Source organism: Panthera uncia (genome assembly GCF_023721935.1).
Source record: "Panthera uncia isolate 11264 chromosome C1 unlocalized genomic scaffold, Puncia_PCG_1.0 HiC_scaffold_4, whole genome shotgun sequence".
NCBI lineage: Eukaryota > Metazoa > Chordata > Mammalia > Carnivora > Felidae > Panthera > Panthera uncia.
The window spans coordinates 34,723,892-34,744,623 of record NW_026057585.1 but is presented as its reverse complement, the minus strand read 5'-3'; the positions used below and the strand labels follow the sequence as shown (position 1 = coordinate 34,744,623).

Below are 20,732 nucleotides of genomic sequence, written 5' to 3'. Positions count from 1 at the left end.
GGCCCGCGAGGGGCGGGGCGCGCGGCAGCAGGAGGGGTCGGAGGCTTGTCTAGCAGGGATGCGGAAGAACTTGCACCCTTCAGGGACCTGCCCTGGTTTTCCAAGATTTGGTTTGGGTTTGGGTTTCCATTTCTCACCTCCTTGCCTGTGTATTCATATTTCCCTCCACTCCTGTTGGCTTTTTTTTTTTTTTTTTTTTGCAACACCAATTATTTTCTGTTCTCCAAAGTAATGTTTATTCATTGTAAATAAAAATTTGGAAAGCACAGAAACTCATAAGGAAAATAAATAAAACAGCTGTAATCTCACCATTCAAAGATAAGCATGTGTTTAAAAGTGTTTCTAGTAGTCTTTTTTTCTGTACCCAATATTATATATAATGGTGAGTGTGTATTTAAACAAACTGGCTAATGCTATTTGAGGAGTCAGGCCTCGTGTTGAACTGGCCCATGGGAAGAGAAGACAGGCCAAAAGACAAGAGAGGAAGGGCCTTCTGCCCTTAAAAACCAGGCCTGGCTGCTTCTTGGCTTGATAAACCAGTTATTCTAGTCCTAAGGAAGCTTGTCTTTTTCACATGAGCCAAAGTTGCCCCTTTACAGGAGGGAAGTAGATGGTGGTGGCCAGTGAGGTTGGGAAGGAAAGGAAAATTGGTCTCACTGTTAGCTTTAAATAACTAGAAGGTTCTAAGTATTTTGTCATGTGGTGCGGCTCCAGCCCCTGCCTGGCACCTTCTCCCAAGCTTATTCCATGTTGTTTGGCTCATCCTGTGTGATCTCCCACCTCTAGGCTGTGAGCCCCAGAGAGCAGGAATATCTTGGGCCCATTTCTTGCACCTGGAAGAATGCTGAAGTCTCTTTGGTCACTTTGTCTTCTTTTTCCTCCACACACTTTGTCCCATCATGAAAACAGCATGCTTGCTTTACAAATGTAGCTTCAAGACAATCCCCACCCCCTTCCTGCTAGATTTGGGCCTCCAAGCCAGACTCCTTTTTTTTCTCCTCTTTTTTATGTTATGTTATGTTACGTTATGTTACGTTACGTTACGTTACGTTACGTTACGTTATGTTATGTTATATCCAAGTTAGTATATAGTGTAATAATGATTTCAGGAGTAGAATCCAGTGATTCATCACCTACATATAACACCCAGTGCTCATCCCAGCAAGTGTCCTCCTTAATGTCCTCCCGCCCCAAACCCTCCAGAAACCTTCAGTTTGTTTTCTGTACTTAAGAGTCTCTTATGTTTTGTCCCCCTCCCTGTTTTTTTTTAATTAAAAACAATTTTTTTTAATGTTTTCTTATTTCTGAGAGAGAGACAGAGCATGAGAGGGGTAGGGGCAGAGAGAGGGGGAGACACAGAATCCGAAGCAGGCTCCAGGCTCTGAGCTGTTGGCACAGAGCCCAACGTGGGACTCAAACCCACAAATCATGACCAGAGCCAAAGTCAGATACTCAACCGGCTGAGCCACCCAGGTGCCCCATCCCTCTCCGTTATATTAGTTTTGCTTCTCTTATCTTCATTTGTTTTGTATCTTAAATTCCACCTGAGTGGTCATATATTTGTTTTTCTCTAATTTCACCTATCATAATACACTGTAGTTCCATCCACATTGTTACAAATGTCAAGATTTCATTCTTTTTGATTGCCGAGTAATATTCCATTGTATATATAGCACATCTTTATCCATTCATCAGTCAATGGACATGTGGGCTCTTGGCTATTGTTGATAGAGTGGCTATAAACATTGGGGTACATGTGCCCCTTCGAAACAGCACTCCTATATCCTTTGGACAAATACCTAGTAGTGCAATTGCTGGGTCCTAGGGTAGTTCTACTTTTAATTTTTTGAGGAACCTCCATACTGTTTTCCAGAGTGGCTGCCCCAGTTTGCATTCCCACCAGCAGTGCAAAAGGATTCCTCTTTCTCTGCATCCTCGCCAACATCTGTTGTCAAGCAAAACTCTTCTTTATGGGAAGTCTGAAGTTGTCCCTCTCTCCTGGGTGTGATTGGATGTTGGTTACAGTCATTGGTTTGGGAGTAGAGAATCAACTTCAGTGCTTACATGTGACATCACATGTAAACTCCCTCCCTGTCTCTGGACTACTTGGCCCAGGCTGAGGCAGAGAGACAGGATTGTAAGAGACTAGTCTATGGAGGTGAGGATGTTGTGGGGCTTGGGGTACAAGGTCAAATCCTCAGGCCTTCATCTCCATCTCAAACTGATATAAAATCTCATGAGATCCACATTACTCAGCAATGCCTAGTAGAGAGTTTTCCCCGTGGAAACACAAAGAAGGACCGAGTTCCCCTTCTAGTTCTGCTTGGGTGAAATAAAGGCTTTAGGAAGTAAAAGTCACCACCTACTTGACACTCATAAAACTGGCTGGGCCATGCCTGGTCTGACCTGTCTTTTTTGGAGAATAAGAGAAAATCTATAATACCCAGAGTTGAAGGCCTGGGTTCTTCTTATGCTACATGTTAGCATTGTGCTCAGGAGTGGATTACCTGACCTCACCTAATCTCAGTTTGTTCATCTCTAGCAGGGGATAGTAATGTTACCCGGAGGTTGTGTTTCCATGATTGCTGTGGGGCCCAAATGAGCCTTGAAGCTACATTTGCAAATTTTCTCAACTTGAAAGCACTGTACCTCCTTATGTTTGATTCTCCTGCATTAACGCTGAAACCTCTGAGTGAGGAGTATGGGCAGCTTGACAGAGACATGACTCAACATTGAACTAGATGATCCTTCCACCATAGCGGCAGTGTCTCGTACTTGTCAATCAAGGACTGTGCTGGAATCGTCTTTTTGGCAGTTGAAAAAACAAGGCTCAGAGAAGTTGGACAACTTGCCTGAAGGCACACAGCTTGGCCATGACAGGCCCAGGACTGGAATATAATCCATAACCAACCTGTCCTTGCACCCATCTCCAGCAGGAGATGGGAAAAGAGAGTTCCCTTGGAATTGTTCCAGGGTGTGAGTGTCCCCATGTAGGAGACCTGGAGAAAGGGGTGGAGGATCTTAGGCTCTGCTCTAAATGTTTGGTAGTGGGAGGATGACCCCATTATTCTTTATGCATTGAGAATCTTTTTTTTTTTTTAAAACAATGTTCTTCACATGCCATAATAGAGCTGAACACTCATTTAGACGCCGTTTAAAAATTTTATACACTGAAATTTCAAAATAGACAACTTAATAGGCTGCTTCTATGTTAAATGAGTCACTTGAAATTAAGATTCTTTCTGTATGTCTCAGAACTGGTAGTCATCTAAGAGACTGTTTGGAGAGATACTCTGACCTGGACTTTATAAATACTGACTGGTCAGTTTGACACAAACACCTTCTGGTCTGCACACTGCTGCTTTCTTGATCAGCTTCAGAAACTGAGCACTGAGCTAGGTTAGGACACGGAAGCAATCTGTAAGACTTGGATGTATATACATGATCCCAGAGAAGATGACCTGACTGAGCAGTGAGAATCTTTTGATTAATGGGGCGCGTGGGTGGCTCAGTCGGTTGAGCATCCGACTTTGGCTCAGGTCATGATCTCAGTCTGTGAGTTCGAGCCCCACGTCGGGCTCTGTGCTGACAGCTCAGAGCCTGGAGCCTGCTTCGGATTCTGTGTCTCCCCCTCTCTCTGACCCTCCCCTACTCATGCTCTGTCTCTCTCTCTCTGCAAAAATAAACTTAAAAAAAAAAAAGAATCTTTTGATTAATCACAGTTTGCCTTGTCCTTTCCTTATTTGTGCATACATTGGCTGTTTATACAGCACACACTCAAACATAAGAGAATCACATCCCTCCTGTTAGCTGAATTTGATTTTATTATCAGAAAAGGGCAGACCAACCCCTTTTGGGGGCCAAACTGGACTGCCAGGGCACTGTCCTCTGCCCCCTAGAATGTACATGGGCAGGAGGAGATAGGTTCCCCAGACTTGAACAGAGGAAGTGGAATCATTTAGAGATGACTGCTGGGGGACAGGACAAGGTGAATGAATACACCATCCCTGGGAGAAAAAAAAAAAAATCCGAGAAAGGAGAATTCTTTTAGAATCTTGTTGGGGATTTTATTTTCACATATTTATAGAAGTCATTCACCTAAAGTGAGAGTTTTCACATTAGAAGTGAGAGTTTTCAAAACCAAAACACACCCATTTCAAGTCCAATCGCTCCCCAGTGCAAGCAAGGAGAGCTCTGCAGAAGACTGACTTGAGGGAAAGAGCAGCCACATCACAGCAGAAGAGCGCACACAGCATACACCAGAGACACTTCCTGAAGCACCAGGCCCTGGATGGTGTATAGCCCCTTCGTAATGTAGCATTACTCTCAGGATCAGGAAGTATAGCAAGGTTTCATAACATGTAAAAGACAGGAACCTAGACAAAATGACAAGACGGAGGAATTTTCCCCCAAAGAAAGATCAAGAAGAAACCACAGCCAGGGATGAACTTAAAACAGATATACATAATATATCTCAACAAGAATTTAGAACAACAGTCATAAGAATACTAGCTGACCTTGGAAAAAGGCATAGAAGACACCAGAGAAACCCTTGTGACAGAGATAAAAGACCTAAAAACTATTCATGCTAATATTTAAAAAAAATGCTACAATTGAGATGCAAAACCGACTGGATGTAATCACAATGAGGACAGAAGTAGCAGAGGATTCAATAGGTGATACAGAAGATAAAATTGTGGAAGATAATGAAGCCGTTAAGGAGAGTGAAAGAAAACTATTAGATCACGAATATAGAGTTAGGGAAATGAGCAATTCCATAAAGCACAATGATATCCATATCATAGGCATCCCAGAAGAAGAGAGGGAAAAAGGGACAGAAGGTTTATTTGAACAAAATATAGCTGAGAACTTCCCTAATTTGGGGAAGGAAACAGACATTCAAGCCCAAGAGGCATAGAGACCTCCTCTAAAAATTGATAAAAACAGATGAACACCGAGACATATTATAGTGAAACTTGCAAAATACATGATAGAGAATTCTGAAAGCAGCTAGGATAAAAGGTCCTTAACCTAAAGGATAGACACATAAGGTTAGCAGCAGACCTGTCCACAGAAACTTGGCAGGCCAGAAGGGAGTGGCATGATATATTCAATGTGCAAATGGGAAAAATATGCAGCCAAGAATGCTTTATCCAGCATGGCTGTCATTCAGAATAGAAGGAGAGATAAAGAGTTTCTAAGACAAGCAAAAACCAAACAGTTTGTGAATACTAAACCAGCTCTGCAAGAATTATTAAAGGGGACTCTTTGAGCGGGAAAGAGAGACCAAAAGCAACAAAGACTAGGAAGAAACAGAGACAATCTATAGGAACAGCAACTTTACAGGTAATACACTAAGTAAATATCTATCAATAATTACTCTGAATGTAAATGGGTTAAATGCTCCAATCAAAAGACAGAGAGTATCAGAACGGGTAAAAAAAAAAAAAAAAAAAAAACACAAAACAAAAACAAAAACAAAACAAGACCCATCAATATGCTGTTTACTAGAAACTCATTTTAGACCCAAGGACACATCCAGATGGAAAGTGAGGAGGTGGAGAACCATTTATCATGCTACATGGACATCAAAAGAAAGCTGAAATACATCAGACACATCAGATTTTAAACCAAAGGCTATAATAAGGGATGAAGATGGGCACTATATCATAATAAAAAGGTCTATTCAACAAGATTTAATAATTGTAAATATTTATGTCCCCAACTTTAAAGCAGCCAAATATACAAATCAATTAATAACAAACTCAAAGAAACTCATTGATAATAATACAATAATAGTAAGGGACTTTAACACCTTACTTACAGCAATGGACAGATCATCTAAGCAGAAGATCAACAAAGAAACAATGGCCTTGAATGACATACTGGAGTACATGCACTTAACAGATATATTCAGAGGATTTTACCCTAACACAGCAGAATACACATTATTTTTGAGTGCACATGGAACATTCTCCAGAACAGACTACATACTGGGTCAAAAATCAGGCCTCAACCAGTACAAAAAGACTGAGATCATCGCATGTATATCTTCAGACCACACTGCTATGGAACTTGAAGTCAACCACAAGAAAAAAATTTGGAAAGACCACAAATACATGGAGGTTAAAGAGCATCCTACTAAAGAATGAATGGGTTAACCAGGAAATCAAAGAATAAAAAAATACATGGAAGCCAAGTGAAAATGAAAACATGACAGTCCAAAACTTTTGGGATGCAGCAAAGGTTGGTTCTAAGAGGGAAGTATATAGCAATTCAGGCCTTTCTCAAGAAGGAATAAATGTCTCAAACACACAACTTAACCTTACATCTAAAGGAACTGGCAAAAGAAGAGCAAATAAAGCCCAAAACCAGAAAAAGAAGGCAATAATAAAGATTAGAGCAGAAATAAATGATATAGAAATCACAAAAAACAGTAGAACAGATCAACCAAACTTGGAGATTGTTCTTTGAAAGAATTAACAAAACTGATAAACCCCTAGCCAGACTTCTCAAAAAGAAAAGAGAAAGGACAAAAATAGATAAAATCACAAATGAAAGAAGAGAGATCACAAGCAGCACCTCAGAAATACAATTACAAGAGACTATTATGAGCAATTATATGCCAACAAATTGGGAAATTTGGAAGAAATGGATAAATTCCTAGAAACATACACTACCAAAACTGAAACAGGAAGAAACAGGAAATTTGAACAGACCCATAAACAGTAAAGAAACTGAATTAGTAATAAAAAAATCTCCCAACAAACAAGAGTCTAGGGTCAGATGGCTTCCCAGGGGAATTCTACCAAACAGTTAAAGAAGCATTAATATCTATTCTTTTGAAACTGTTCCAAAAAATATAAGTGGAAGGAAAACTTCCAAACTCACTCTATGAGGCCAGCATTACCTTGATTTGAAAACGAAAGACCCCACTTAAAAAGGAGAATTACAGAGCAATATCCCTGATGAACATCAATGTAAAAATTCTCAACAAGATACTAGCAAATCAAATCCAGCAATGCATTAAAAGAATTATTCACCAGGATCAAGTGGGATTCATTCCTGGGCCGCAGGGGTGGTTCAATATCAGCAAATCAATCAACATGATACACCATATTAATAAAAGACAGGATAAGAACTATATGATTCCCTCAATAGATGCAGAAAAAGCAATTGACAAAATATAGCATCTTTCTTGATAAAAACCCTCAAGAAAGTAGAGATGGAAAGAACATACCTCAACATTATAAAGGCCATCTACGAAAGACCCACAACTAATATCCTCAATGGGGAAAAACTGAGCTTCCTCCTAAGGTCAGGAACATGAGAGGGATGTCCATTCTCACCACTGTTGTTCAACATAGTACTGGAAGTTCTAGCCTCAGCATTCAGACAACAAAAAGAAATCAAAGGCATCCACACTGGCAAGGAAGAAGTCAAACTTTTCACTCTTCACAAACAACACGATACTCTACATGGAAAACCTGAAAGATTTCATCAAAAAATTGCTAGAACTGATATATGAATTCAGCTAAGTCACAGGATGCAAAATCAACATACAGAATCTGTTGCATTTCTATGCACCAAAAATGAAGCAGTAGAAAGAGAAATCAAGGAATCGATCCCACTTACAGTTGCACCAAAAACCATAAATAACTTATCAAATTCAACACCCAAAAAATAACCCAGTTAAGAAATGGGCAGAAGACATGAACAGACACTTCTCCAAAGAAGATATACAATATCTTGCCATTTGCAACAATGGGGATGGAACTATAATGTTGTATGCTAAGTGAAATAAGTCAGTCAAAGACAAATAGCATATGCTTTTACTCATATGTGGAATTTAAGAAACAAAACAGATGAACATAGGGGAAGAGAAGGAAAAACAAGATAAAAACAGGCAAACCATAAGAGACTTTTAACTATAGAGAACAAATTGAGGGTTGATTGGGGGGGGGGTTGGGCTAAATGGGTGACAGGCATTAAGGGCACTTTGTGATTAGCACTGGGTGTTGTATATATGTGATAAATCACTAAATTCTGCTCCTGAAACCAATACTGCACTGTATGTTGACTAATTGGAATATAAACAAAATCTTAGAAGAAAAACAAAACAGAAAACAAAAACAAAACAAAGCAAAGGAGAGTTTTCACATTAGGGTCTTCTCTTAGAGAAAAAGTCAGTCCCCAGGTGTGAAGGAAGATAGTTTTTAAACTCCCCAGGCAAGTGATGCAGGGTGTCCAGGGCTGAATCTTGCAGGCTGCAGTTCCTGTCCCTGGGTCCACAGGTTCAAGGAGCAGTTCCGAAGACCACTGTCTGGGATTGGAGCTCAAGCCACCCTGCAGGACCCCTGGGGTACAGCCCTTCTGTTGCAGGCTTCTCAGAGACCCTCCTCTCCAGAGCTTCCTGTCTAGTTGTAGCAGTAATGGTTGGGACAGAGAACTCTGCCAATACAGAGATGTCATAAAATATAATCCTGCCCTTGGGGAAAGAAAGAGCCTCACCAAACTGAACCAGTGCTAGCTCCGTTTCCCCGGATATTAAATTGAGCCAATTCTGTAACAATAGTTCATCCTCTGAACACACACTCAGCTTTGGGGAGCTGAAGACAGGATTTCTGCACAGGTGATTGAAGAGATAGGCCTGTTCTCCCCTCTTCATGTCGACAGAGCACAAAGTGGACTTTAGAGCTACAATCTTCCGGCCTGCTTCTGTCACCTGCCATCAGCACCACTGCCCCCATTCTTCTCGTTTTACTTTGCCCCGGTGTCTCCTAAGAGGGCAGCGTGCACAGGCAGCTTCCAGAAAGTAAATAACGTAATCCCAATATCCTGACTTTGGCGACCTCATTTCAGACCTCTTTCCTACTGCCCATGGTTAGCCAGCAATGGCTCAGACCATCTTTCTGAGGAATTCCAGGAGAAAATGTAGGCTAAGCAAAAAGCTTTGGACGACTCTTTCCAAACCTCAATGGGAAGAATATTCTATGACTTTGAGGCAGAAGTGACGAATTTCAACATGTAGCTTGAGAACCATCTAGTTCTGGGGCAAATTGACCAACACCAGCAGCCCGTTGGTAGCCTGAGAGCACCTTGTATGTGCTCCAGTCTTTGAGGTGGTGAAATGTGGGCTCCTGCAGTGGTCTTCTCTTGATAGCAATCTTGCTGCCCAGGCTACTGTGTTTTTTCCAGTCAGCCTCTGTTGCTCTCAAGAAACGTAATGAAGTTCAAGTGTGTGGGAATGACAATAGGGATAAGCTCGAATTTGCTCTAAGAAACACCGATAAAAGGAATTCATTTGCGAGCATGAATACTTTACTGTCACTGATTTCTCCCACATAGCTGTGGATGAGAAACACTGGCCTGGTCCCTAAGACTGGGTTTCTGCTCACATGCTGTGGGGACTGGAGTCTGCCCATGGGCCTGAGGTTCCGGCAGCCTCCACAGGCCTTGCCAGCTCCTTCTCCTGATGGGAGGGACCCTTTGCCCTGTATTTCCAACTGCGGATTTGGCATCCTGTTCTGTTGGGGCACGTCACCAGTGTTTCTTCGGTGTTTTGTAAGATAAGCTGCCAAATTCTTTTGCCTCAGTTACTTCCAATTGGGTTTCCATCACTTATCTACAGGGTCAAACATGAGTTTGCCGTGATGGGATTGGAATTGTTATGCCCCTGGCACACCATTCTAGCAGCTGGGATGGTGCCTGGTCAAGCCCATGCCTGGTCAAGCCCACTACTGCCACCCTCAAAGGAAGAGTATCTTGAGACATGTAAAAATGCATGAAATTCAATTTCCGGGACCATAATAAAGTTTTATGCTAATGCAATCGTTTTAATTTATTTGCCTACTATGACAGCTTTCATGCTAAGGTGGCAGCCGAGAAGTTGGAAGAGGGACCATATGTGATGTTCCCACTGCTTTGCACCACCGCCAGTTGTAACTGCGGTGCCACAAATTTGTAACCACAAATGCCCCACGTTTCACCACACAGTGATATTTAAAAACTCTCTATTACCAGGGCGCCTGTGTGGCTCAGTCAGTTAAGCGTCCGACTTCAGCTCAGGTCATGATCTGTCTGTGAGTTCGAGCCCCACATCGGGCTCTGTGCTGACGGCTCAGAGCCTGAAGCCTGCTTCAGATTCTGTGTCTCCCTCTCCCTCTGCCCCTCCCGGGCTCATGCTGTCTCTGTCTCAAAAATAAAAAAAAAAATAAATAAAAAACCTATTACCTGTGCACAATAAAAGTGTTTTTGGTCACTGTGACTGTAGTCACAGAGGGACATGGCACACAAACACTAACATTGCCAAGAGTGAACAAAGACGGCAGAAAAAGCAGGCCGTGTAGGTATATCTTGGGATTCCTCAGTGGCCTCTACTCTATTTACATGGGATGAGCTATTTGAATTAGATCCTTAATGCCCCTGTCTTGAAAAGGTAAATGTCCAATTCAGAATGACTGCCATGGTAACCATTCACAAAAACAAAAGTGAGCCTTGCACTGGGAATGAATAACACTTTAGTGCAGAATATAGAGTGGCGAATTATGGGTAAAGAATCGAGTAATTTCACCTAAAAACAGATACCAAAAAGTCCTGTAGCAGTCTAGAATAAGCTGGAAATTTAGGGCTCAGAAAGATCTGGGTTTTGTGGCACCTGGATGGCTGTTGGTTAGGCATTCAACTCGATTTCGGCTCAGGTCATGATCTCGCAGTTCGTGAGTTTGAGCCCCGTGTCTGGCTCGTTGCTGACAGCACAGAGCCTGCTTGGGATTCTCTGTCTCCCTCTCTCTCTCTGCCCCTCATCTGCTTACACTCTCTCTCAAAAATAAGTAAATATTAAAAAAAAAATCTGGGTTTTAAGTTCCAATTTTACCACTTACTAGCTACATGATCTTAGATTCTGAGTCTCTTACTAACTGTTCAAAAACAGAAAGATTAATATTCTCTCAAGGAATCAAAAGAAATTGTGAATGTTCTGTGCAATGTGGATATTTTAATAACTGTGTAAAACTACCATCTGAATTCCTTAAAACTTTATAGTATGAAAATATATACTCTCTTTATAGAGAGTATAAAAGAAGCCTTAAATACATTCCTTAAAATACACTCCTTCCCAAAATTAACAATATGTGACTTTAATAATCAGCAATAAACCCCTTGCACCAGGTAATAGGTTTTGCTGGTTATTTTTTGAAGTAAATGACTGAATGGATGAAATATCTCACACACACACACACACACACACACACACACACACACACACACCTGCATTAGGTAGCAAACCATCAATGCCCATCAAACAGCTGCATTTTCTATACCACCTAGTCTTGCTGGTAGTGAGGCTGATTCCAGACGTCTAGGTGTTGGACAAAGCAATGTAGGTAGAAGGCAGGTCTTTTTCAGGTCTGGTCTGTAAAAACATCCACGACCACCTGCTAGACTGTGGTTTTCCTGATTTGACAGCATCTGAGGCCATGAGTTCCAGATGGCATACCTAAAGATGGAGGAAGACTACCCAATTCACATCAACAAGAATTTCATGTTGACCAATAATTAAGCTTTTGTATTGAGTCATACCGACTTAGTGTTTTTTATTTGTAAGATGGTCTAATAGTCTGTGCTAAGAATCAAGCTAGATGGGGTTGGAAATAGGACCCCATCCCCCCGGCCCCAATCATAAAACAAGGTTCTTACATTCTTAAGAATTTTATAGTGTATTCCTGACAATGAAGTACTGTGATACATTTAATTTAGTATTTTATGTCTCATTAAAAAATTATCTTACCATGTGTTAAGCATTATACTGGTACAAGTATTTCTGAATCTTAAATATATCAATATTGAGGTGGACCTTTTACCAGCGTCTAATCACAAACCTTCCAAAACCTTCTGAACCCCTCTGAATTCAGTTTTGTGTAAATGTTAAAAATTTACAATCTTAACCAGTCAAGTGAAACAGTTTTTATATTAATCAAATAATCCATCAAATATTATCAATTTGTCAATAATTAATCAATAATCAATTTATAGTTTGGTATTAAATAATTTATCAATTATCAAAATAACAATTTATCCACTCCACTTTCATATCCAGCCTGAAAAATTATATTTAGAAAAGGGACCAGAATGACCTACTTCAGGACCCTTATCAATATGTCCCAAATCTTTGCAAATGCATTTTCTATTATATAGTACTAAATGGTCTTGTGGGCAGAAAATCTTACACCGCTTTGCAGGTCAGTATTTTGATTGTAAAAAAAAAAAAAAAAAAAAAAAAAAAAAAAATGGAAACCCAGCAAAACAAAACGGTATTAATTACACAGTACTTCCCATAGGAAATCATGCAGACTCTTTAATTAGAAGCCCAGCCATGTCACTGTCGTGAAATGGACATATATGGTTCTGCAACAGAACCACCAGTCCAAGTTTTATTGAGACTGAATGAATAGCAGTAAATGCTATTTCTTTATTATAATTTTGGTTTACATAGCCAGTCTTCCATTCAGCTCAGAGGCTCTTGGTGGCAGAGTGCGTGCACTGTCTTCCTACCCCAGTATCTAAGAATGTAGTAGAGTAAGCCCTGAATACAACAGGTACTTCATAAATGCTTATGAAGATTGAAAAAAACTAAGGACAAATATAGGGAAAAATATATTTACTAGCCTTCATGAGCCATACTTACCTTAAATCCAAACCTAGAAACATACTTTGAAGATTTTTACAATAGGGCAATCGCATGAAGGGCTTCCTAGGTCACATCGTTCTGGTTATACACACACAACCTCTCCTGGCTTCCTGGGGCACTCTCATCATGCACCATGGAATGTGTTTTCCTACAAAAGCCGTGTTCCCACAAGCCTATACACACGTCTGGTAAGCAAAGGTAGGAAACGTGGAACTCTTTTCAAGTAACAACTGTTTTTAATTGCACCAGAAGGAAAACAATTTGCTGTGGACTATTCTGTGCATCTAAACATTTTAAATACATTGCTTCAACAAACAAAGCAAAACAAGAAAACAAAAAACCTACTTATTAAGTTAAATTTTAATCTTAATTTTCTGCTATGATTCTTCTTCTAAATTTCTCATCATCATAAATTCAAGATACAAAAGTTTAAGAGTAGGAAATAAAATTTTTCTCTTAAATTTTCTTTACCGTTTTTGTCCTTTGAAAATTCAAAATGGATATGCCATGTAAAAACAAACAAGATTTCAGTTACATATTGATGAACAAGAAAACATTTATCAGGAGGACTTTGAAGCTGAGGCTCCCTGTGGTGCCATCATGTAATCATGGCTTAATGTAAGACCGAAGCATAGCTGAATTATTAGTACCTTGCAAATACCTAGAGGAGGGGAAGGGAAACAAAATTCTAGGAGTTGTATGTGTGAAGTCAGGAGTTTTCCAACACAGAAGGCATTCCAATCATCGGGGAAGTTAAGCGTGATTGGGAATCGCTGGGAGTTGCAACTTACAGTAAAGCAAAAACTGATGCTGTTCAGTAAAAGCTATAATGTCTAGCAGATCTATGCAGATTTTTATTAAATACGTAAGGAACCTGGCTTTCATTTTACTGTTTCTTTCACACCTTTTATTTCAAAATAAGTCTCAAGAGATTGTTCCTTCCAATATGAGAATTCAACCAGCTTAGAATGGAAACAGAACAAAAAATAGATGCTGCTTTGTAGAAATCCCTTTTTGTCAAATGCATTATTCTCTGCAGTAAGATTTATTTTAAAAAATAAAATGTTCTTTCCTGGCAAAGTAGATCATGGAAACTCCTGCCAAAAAAATTCTTGATAAATGGATCAATGACTATTTCTAAATTTGATTGCCTTTCTTTGATCATATTATTGCTCAATAGTTAAAAAAAAAAAAAAAAAAACAACTCAGTTGTTTCCTCCTTTGGAATATGGTACAATCTCAGAAATTTTGTATCATTTCTAATATTTTAAACTGTGAAGAAGTGACCATGCATCGAACAGAAGGCAGTGACTGCTTTGCTTTCTAAGAGCCAGTTTTTTGAGACTATAAATGTGGCTATTGTGTTACAAGTAGTTTCACTGTCTTATAAGATATTCTATCAGCACTGAAAAAAAAGGTTGCTACACAAACTCTTAGATCCAGTGAACGATGACAAAAATAAGACTGTTTCTTTTCTTAGCATGATGGATTTAAATGGAACACCCATAACAGGGTGAGTGTATATAAGTGGTTGAACTACTAGAAAATGGGAAGGCAGATAAGCTTTACAGTATCTAGCTAGAACTGGGATCTGTATAGGCTTCTATGTACAAAGACAAACAGGGTTAGGCACTGAAGCTTTTTGATACAAATTCTGGGAAAGAACCTGGGCCTACATTTATTATCATCGATAACAAGAAGAAACATGCAATCAGTTCTGCAAATGAGATGACACAAGTTTATCCAGAGTATTATATTTGGATAAAATCTGATGCTTTTTACATTGTCAGATTTCTTTATCATTAGTGGCAAACACTCCATTGAAAAATTATTTAAAAATTACTGGCAACTATACAAAGCCCGAGCTGGTACAGATGTTGCAGTGCTAGTCCCCATCCAGTAAAGAGAAGATCACCATTCTGATATCTTAAATATCTTCTATCATCCCATGTATCTTAAACCAATATTCTTAACTTGTTTTATTCAAGGGTACTTATCTTGCCTCTATTATCCTATAATCAAAAGTCCTTTGAAAAATTATAATATCCTACATATATAAAAGTCTACTGCTGTAGAAATCTCAAAAATGTAATGTCAGTAATGTTAATTATCTGAAGAAGTCAGCTTCATGGAACAGCTTTTGAGTATTTATTGCTCAGATGCATTCAAAAAATTCTTAAACATAATGTGGCAATGGCTCTAATACATCTGTAAACAGAATACCACTAAAAAAATTTTATTGGCATGAAATACTATAATTATGGATGTGTAAAATTTTTAAATCTTAAAGCCTCTTAACATAATCATGTATATCTATGTACAAAACATACATAAATTTCACTTTATTTAAAACATATGAAAGAGGAAATTTCAAATCACACTAAACATAATAAATATAGAACTTGCTTTGTTAAAAATCTACAGTATACATTCAAGTAAAGGCTAAACTTCCAATGCCAACTATATAGGAGACAAAATTAAACATTTACAATAATCAGTTTCCTAAAAGTGCTATTTTTAATACCTATAAGAGGAAACTCATTCTAGTGCTTCTGTTTTCGACCAAACATATACATTCCTTTATTCACAGAACCAGATGCTTCTGTTACTAAAAATACATTATCCAAAGCTTTTATATCCTTTTAAATAGATTTAACATTTTAGCTCTTTGGGGGAGGAACAGGAAAGTCCAAACAAACAACTCAGACCACCTTAAATTAGTAGAGATGACTGACTTTATGACACACCCTGTTTCAACTTAGATGTGAAATCTGATGAACGTGTTAATGAAAACAGTTCCAGTCCACACGTCTAAGGTAAGTCATCTTTTTCTACATGGGAGTTGGTGTAGGTCAAGGAGCACCCACTATAGCAACCTTCCTGTGACTCAGGTCTCGATGCCATGCTCCACTTCTGATTTGCACATTCTCTTCCAACCTGATTTGGTTTAGTTTCTTCAGGAGTTATATTCAGTACGTTGACTGAACTACTAGGAAAAGAAAGGCAGATCTTAATAATCATCTCCTCTTTCTTTTATACTTAAGCTAGGCTTGAATGTCTAAAGTCAGATTGCTCCCTTGTCCGATGCTAAGTCAATTGTGAAGATACACAGATAGGGAACAAAGAGATGTTTCAAAATGGCCTAATTTATCACTTTTATCGTATCTATCCAGCTATTATTTTTCTGTTTTCCCACTTATTTTATTTATCTCTTTGGTTTACTCTGAAGCGCTCTACCCAACTAATGCCTAAGTCAGATACAGGACACGTGGGCTTTGAAAGCCAATGTCCCTCCATGTCCCCATCTTCCTGCCACTATTTTGTAATCTGTTTTTTTATATACACATCCATTTGTACACGCATGTTTTCCTCTACCCACCCATTTACCCACACAGCTATTTAATGAGTGCCTACATGGGGCGCCTGGGTGGCGCAGTCGGTTAAGCGTCCGACTTCAGCCAGGTCACGATCTCGCGGTCCGTGAGTTCGAGCCCCGCGTCAGGCTCTGGGCTGATGGCTCGGAGCCTGGAGCCTGTTTCCGATTCTGTGTCTCCCTCTCTCTCTGCCCCTCCCCCGTTCATGCTCTGTCTCTCTCTGTCCCAAAAATAAAATAAAAAAAAAATAAAAAAAAAAAAAAAAACGTTAAAAAAAAAAAAAATTAAAAAAAAAAAAAAAATGAGTGCCTACAAAAGTAGTAAGGAGTCCAGACTCTGAAGTCAGATGGCTAAGGTCCGTACACCAGCTGAACCACTTACTATGTCACTGTTTCTTCAGCTTCCTCAGTTGTAAAATGGAAATAATAATAGTATCTATCTCACAGGGTTGGATGGAACTGAGTTAACACACATTAAGTGCATACACCAGTGCTGAATTAATTGTAAGTGTCAGGGAGTAACACTCTTAGGTTCTGAATGTGGACACAGCTGCTACCCTTCAATGACACAATCTGAGAGCTATGCTCTGTGATCATCTCAAAACAAAAATAGCTGGTTAAATGATTACTTTTGAATCTAAAGGGTTAAGCCAACAAATAATATATTTTTATCAACTGAGTATCTTTTTTCCCCAAAAACGGGTTTTTCCCCCCTAAATGTGCATTTTTTGTGACTTTGGTTTACTAACTCAACCTCGATGTGGCAATCATCTTATTACAAACCCAGATCTAAGGTGCTTCAGGAGCAAGGAGTCCAAATTTTCCAAATAACTTAAAATTTTAAGAACTATGTCAAGCTGCAACAGCTTCTCTCCTGAAACTAGTTACACAACTCTTTTCTGTGTTTTATATTCAGAGGCCAGTAACCACAAATATTAATAGCTCAATGGAGCTTCTTCATGCTCTAAAGTTCTATTTCTATGCCACTGATGTTGTTTAGTGTAGCCCTTGGAATATATGAAACAGAAAAGCACTTTTATAAACCATTTATATTTACATATATTTTTATGTTTATAGCCTGCTGAGGGCTTATAATGGACCAAGTACTGTTTTAAATGCTTTATATGTATCATCACTGAAATCTCATAACCCCCTATTATATAGGTACTAAATGTTGGACTTATCTTTACTAAACACAAAATAATGTCTTCAAGGAATGTTATGTCAAATATTTCATAACTAAAAATTAGATTTAAAAGAATTTTAGACACATAAAAATAACCAAGACAAATGCTATGTTCTCTCTCAGATATAAGAATGTATTATTTGAAAATGGTGACTAGAATTTGTTATTTACATAGAGCACTCTAATTGGTCAAATTTGGGAGCTTAATAACACTCCGTATGAGAAAATACTCTGAACTTACAGTATCTTTTGATTGTAAATTCAACTTTCACTTCCGATACTCCCCCCATTAGTCAGTCTGTTGGCTGAAAAGCGAAATATATCCCAAATCCAGTCATTTCTACCTTCATGTTATGACCCTTGTCTAAACTACCATCACCTCACCTTGACTCCATTAATGTCTCCTAACTGCATCTCCTGACCTACAGGACTCACTCCTACAGTCTGTTTTCCAAACAATAAAACAGTCATCTTTTCAAAACATATCTTTTCCACTGCTTACAAATCTCCAATGCTTTATCTCTTGCCCTTAGAACAGTATCTGACCTACAAATAGAGATTGAAAGACTTTACAAATGAGGGGCACCTGGGTGGATCAGTCAGCTGAGCGTCTAACTCATGATGTCTGACTTGTGATTTTGGCTTAAGTTATGATCCCAGGGTTGTGGGATCAAGTCCCGTGTTGGGCTCCGTGCTGAGGGTGGAGCCTGCTTAAGATTCTTTCCCTCTGCCCCTCTCCCCTGCTCTCATGCGTGCTCCCTCTCAAAAACAAAAACAAAAACAGCAACAAAAAACCTTACAAATGAACTGCCAGCTGTGTGTATGTGTATGGGGGCAGCAGAGTGGGGTTATGTATGAACAACACGGTCATAAGTTGGTAATTGTTGAAGCCGGGTGATGGCTATAAAGGGCACCATGACCTTATTCTCTCTACGTTGGTATCTATTTGAACTCTTGCATAATAAACTTTTTAACCCTACTCACCCAGGACCTTATAGGATGTGATCCTTGCCTACCTCCCACTACTAACTACCTCCTACCTCTTGGTCTTGCTAGCTAACAACACTTGCCCTCCACAAACACACCAGTGTCCTACACCTCAGGGGTCCCTACACTTGCCTGGAGGACTCTTCCCCAGGCTCTTTTTTGCCCCTCAATATTTAGAGTCTTAAACCTTTTAAAACTCAACAATATGTACAGTGTCTTATCCTTTTTAACCTTCATATTTTTGTTCTGAAATTCATTTATTTAACAATTCTTGGTCCGAGGGCTAGTAGGCTTCTTCAACACTTAGCTCCACACCAGTATCTCACTACCACAGGCAAGTGTGCCCCTGCTTTCTGGGGCACCTACCAAACTGGCACGTCCTCATGCCACTGTCCTCTGCTTTGGTTAAAAAGGAAAGATCACCACCACACTTTCCAAGGTATCCCTTTGTTCTTTGCTATTCCTCTGTCGCTAGGAATGTTCTATCTACTTAATCTTGGAACAGGCTCTGAGGTAGAATATTGATATTATACCTTAGAATATGATTTAACAATTTGAGACAGAGAAGAATACCAAAATGCATCAGGTAATATAAGTATGTGGGTTTCCTGGGGATAGGGAACAAATTTTTTAGCTCCCAGAAGACAGGGACCAGGATCTACTTTGTTTGCTACTGCATTCCCAGCACCTAACACTGCCCTTATATAATGGCTACCCAATAAATACTTGTAGAATGAATCAATCTACTAAATTCCTCTCCAAAGCCACTATTGTTGCTAACACTACAGATATGCCACCTTTCCCTCAGCAGTGCAACTCTAGCAATGGTACAGATATGTGCAAAGATCACCCATAGACCAATACCTATGTTCAGATGCACAGGAACGAGTCTGGCAAAAGTCTGAAGTAGAAGGAGAAGCGGGAAGAGACTTAGTAAGTTTAGATGTGCAAACTGGAGACCCGTTAGACATATTCTGAGGCTTCTTTTGCCGTGGCCTTGAGTGCATTGTAAGACTGTCCCAATCAGAACCTGTTAAAAGAAAGAAGAAAAAAAGGCAGTCCCTATGGTGAGGTATCAAATATAGTGAAGGTAATTAACTATGATCACCTGAAGGGTAGTGAGGTGTGAGATAGAACAAGTTAATGTGGGTGTTCACTCGAGCCCTTGACTCTAGTCTTGCTAATCTTGCCATCTCTTATGCATATTCCATAAACATTTAGAAGGATTTAGTTTTAAAAATATTTGGTGATCTCCAGGGGTGCCTGGATGGCTCAGGTGGTTAAGTGCCTGACTTGGTTTCGGCTCAGGTCACGATCTTGCGGTTTTGTGAGTTTATGCCCCACATTGGGCTGTGCATTGATGGTGCAGAAACTGCTTGGGATTTTTTTCTCTCTCTCTCTCTCTCTCTCTCTCTCTCTCTCTCTTCCTCCCTCTCTCTCTTCCTCCCTCTCTCTCTTCCTCCCTCTCTCTCTTCCTCCCTCTCTGCCCCTCCCCTACTAACGCTGTGTCTTTCTCAAACTAAAAAAAAAATTTTTTTTAAGTATTTGGTGATCCCCAAAGTTTTTTGTTTTTTTTTTTTTTTTTCCAACGTTTTTTATTTATTTTTTTTGAGACAGAGAGAGACAGAGCATGAACGGGGGAGGGGCAGAGAGAGAGGGAGACACAGAATCGGAAACAGGCTCCAGGCTCCGAGCCATCAGCCCAGAGCCTGACGCGGGGCTCGAACTCACGGACCGTGAGATCGTGACCTGGCTGAAGTCGGACGCTTAACCGACTGCGCCACCCAGGCGCCCCGTCCCAAAGTTTTATATTAATAATTTACAGTATTTTATTGACATGCACTTTCAGATTAAAGGGTTAATGGAGTACTCACTTCCTGAGAAGGCACTGAAAAGTTTCATATTTTCTGAGTTCTGGTGGTCAAAGGTAGTCATATTTAAAAACTGTTGCTTTAACCAACTGGCTCTTTCTTCTTCAAATGCCTTTCTCTGTCATAACAAGCAAACCAAAGAAATACTGATCAGTATTTCAACATTCACACCGGTGCCACTTCCCATGATTTCTGTAGCTGTTGGTGTTTGCTTTCTGGCTACCATCTATATTTTGTAAGTCAAATGAATTAACCTAAAAAACTAAGAAAAACTTCATTTAAGAAAATCGTATTTAAAAAATAAAAATTGGGCAGAAAACATGAATAGACACTTCTCTAAAGAAGACATCCGGATGGCCAACAGGCACATGAAAAGATGTTCAATGTCGCTCCTCATCAGGGAAATACAAATCAAAACCACACTCAGATATCACCTCACGCCAGTCAGAGTGGCCAAAATGAACAAATCAGGAGACTATAGATGCTGGAGAGGATGTGGAGAAACGGGAACCCTCTTGCACTGTTGGTGGGAATGCAAATTGGTGCAGCCGCTCTGGAAAGCAGTGTGGAGGTTCCTCAGAAAATTAAAAATAGACCTACCCTATGATCCAGCAATAGCACTGCTAG

The 20,732-nt window shown here is 39.6% G+C and overlaps 1 protein-coding gene across 15 annotated transcripts in view; it reads right to left on the bottom strand.

The window, feature by feature from the left end:
• Positions 1-15,405: 15,405 nt before the first annotated feature.
• Positions 15,406-20,732, bottom strand: part of SSX2IP (SSX family member 2 interacting protein) — a 40,304-nt gene continuing 34,977 nt past the window's right edge. For 12 of the 15 annotated variants that reach the window (XM_049616890.1, XM_049616887.1, XM_049616891.1 and 9 more), the window contains 3 exons: positions 20,109-20,223; positions 19,099-19,264; positions 15,406-15,677 (listed from right to left, as the gene is read on the bottom strand). In XM_049616890.1, coding sequence (XP_049472847.1) covers positions 15,500-15,677; positions 19,099-19,264; positions 20,109-20,223 — 459 coding nt within the window. In that variant the 3' untranslated portion in view covers positions 15,406-15,499. The remainder of the gene's footprint in view (positions 15,678-19,098; positions 19,265-20,108; positions 20,224-20,732) is intronic. The other 3 variants (XM_049616899.1, XM_049616894.1, XM_049616897.1) reach the window with 1 other exon arrangement.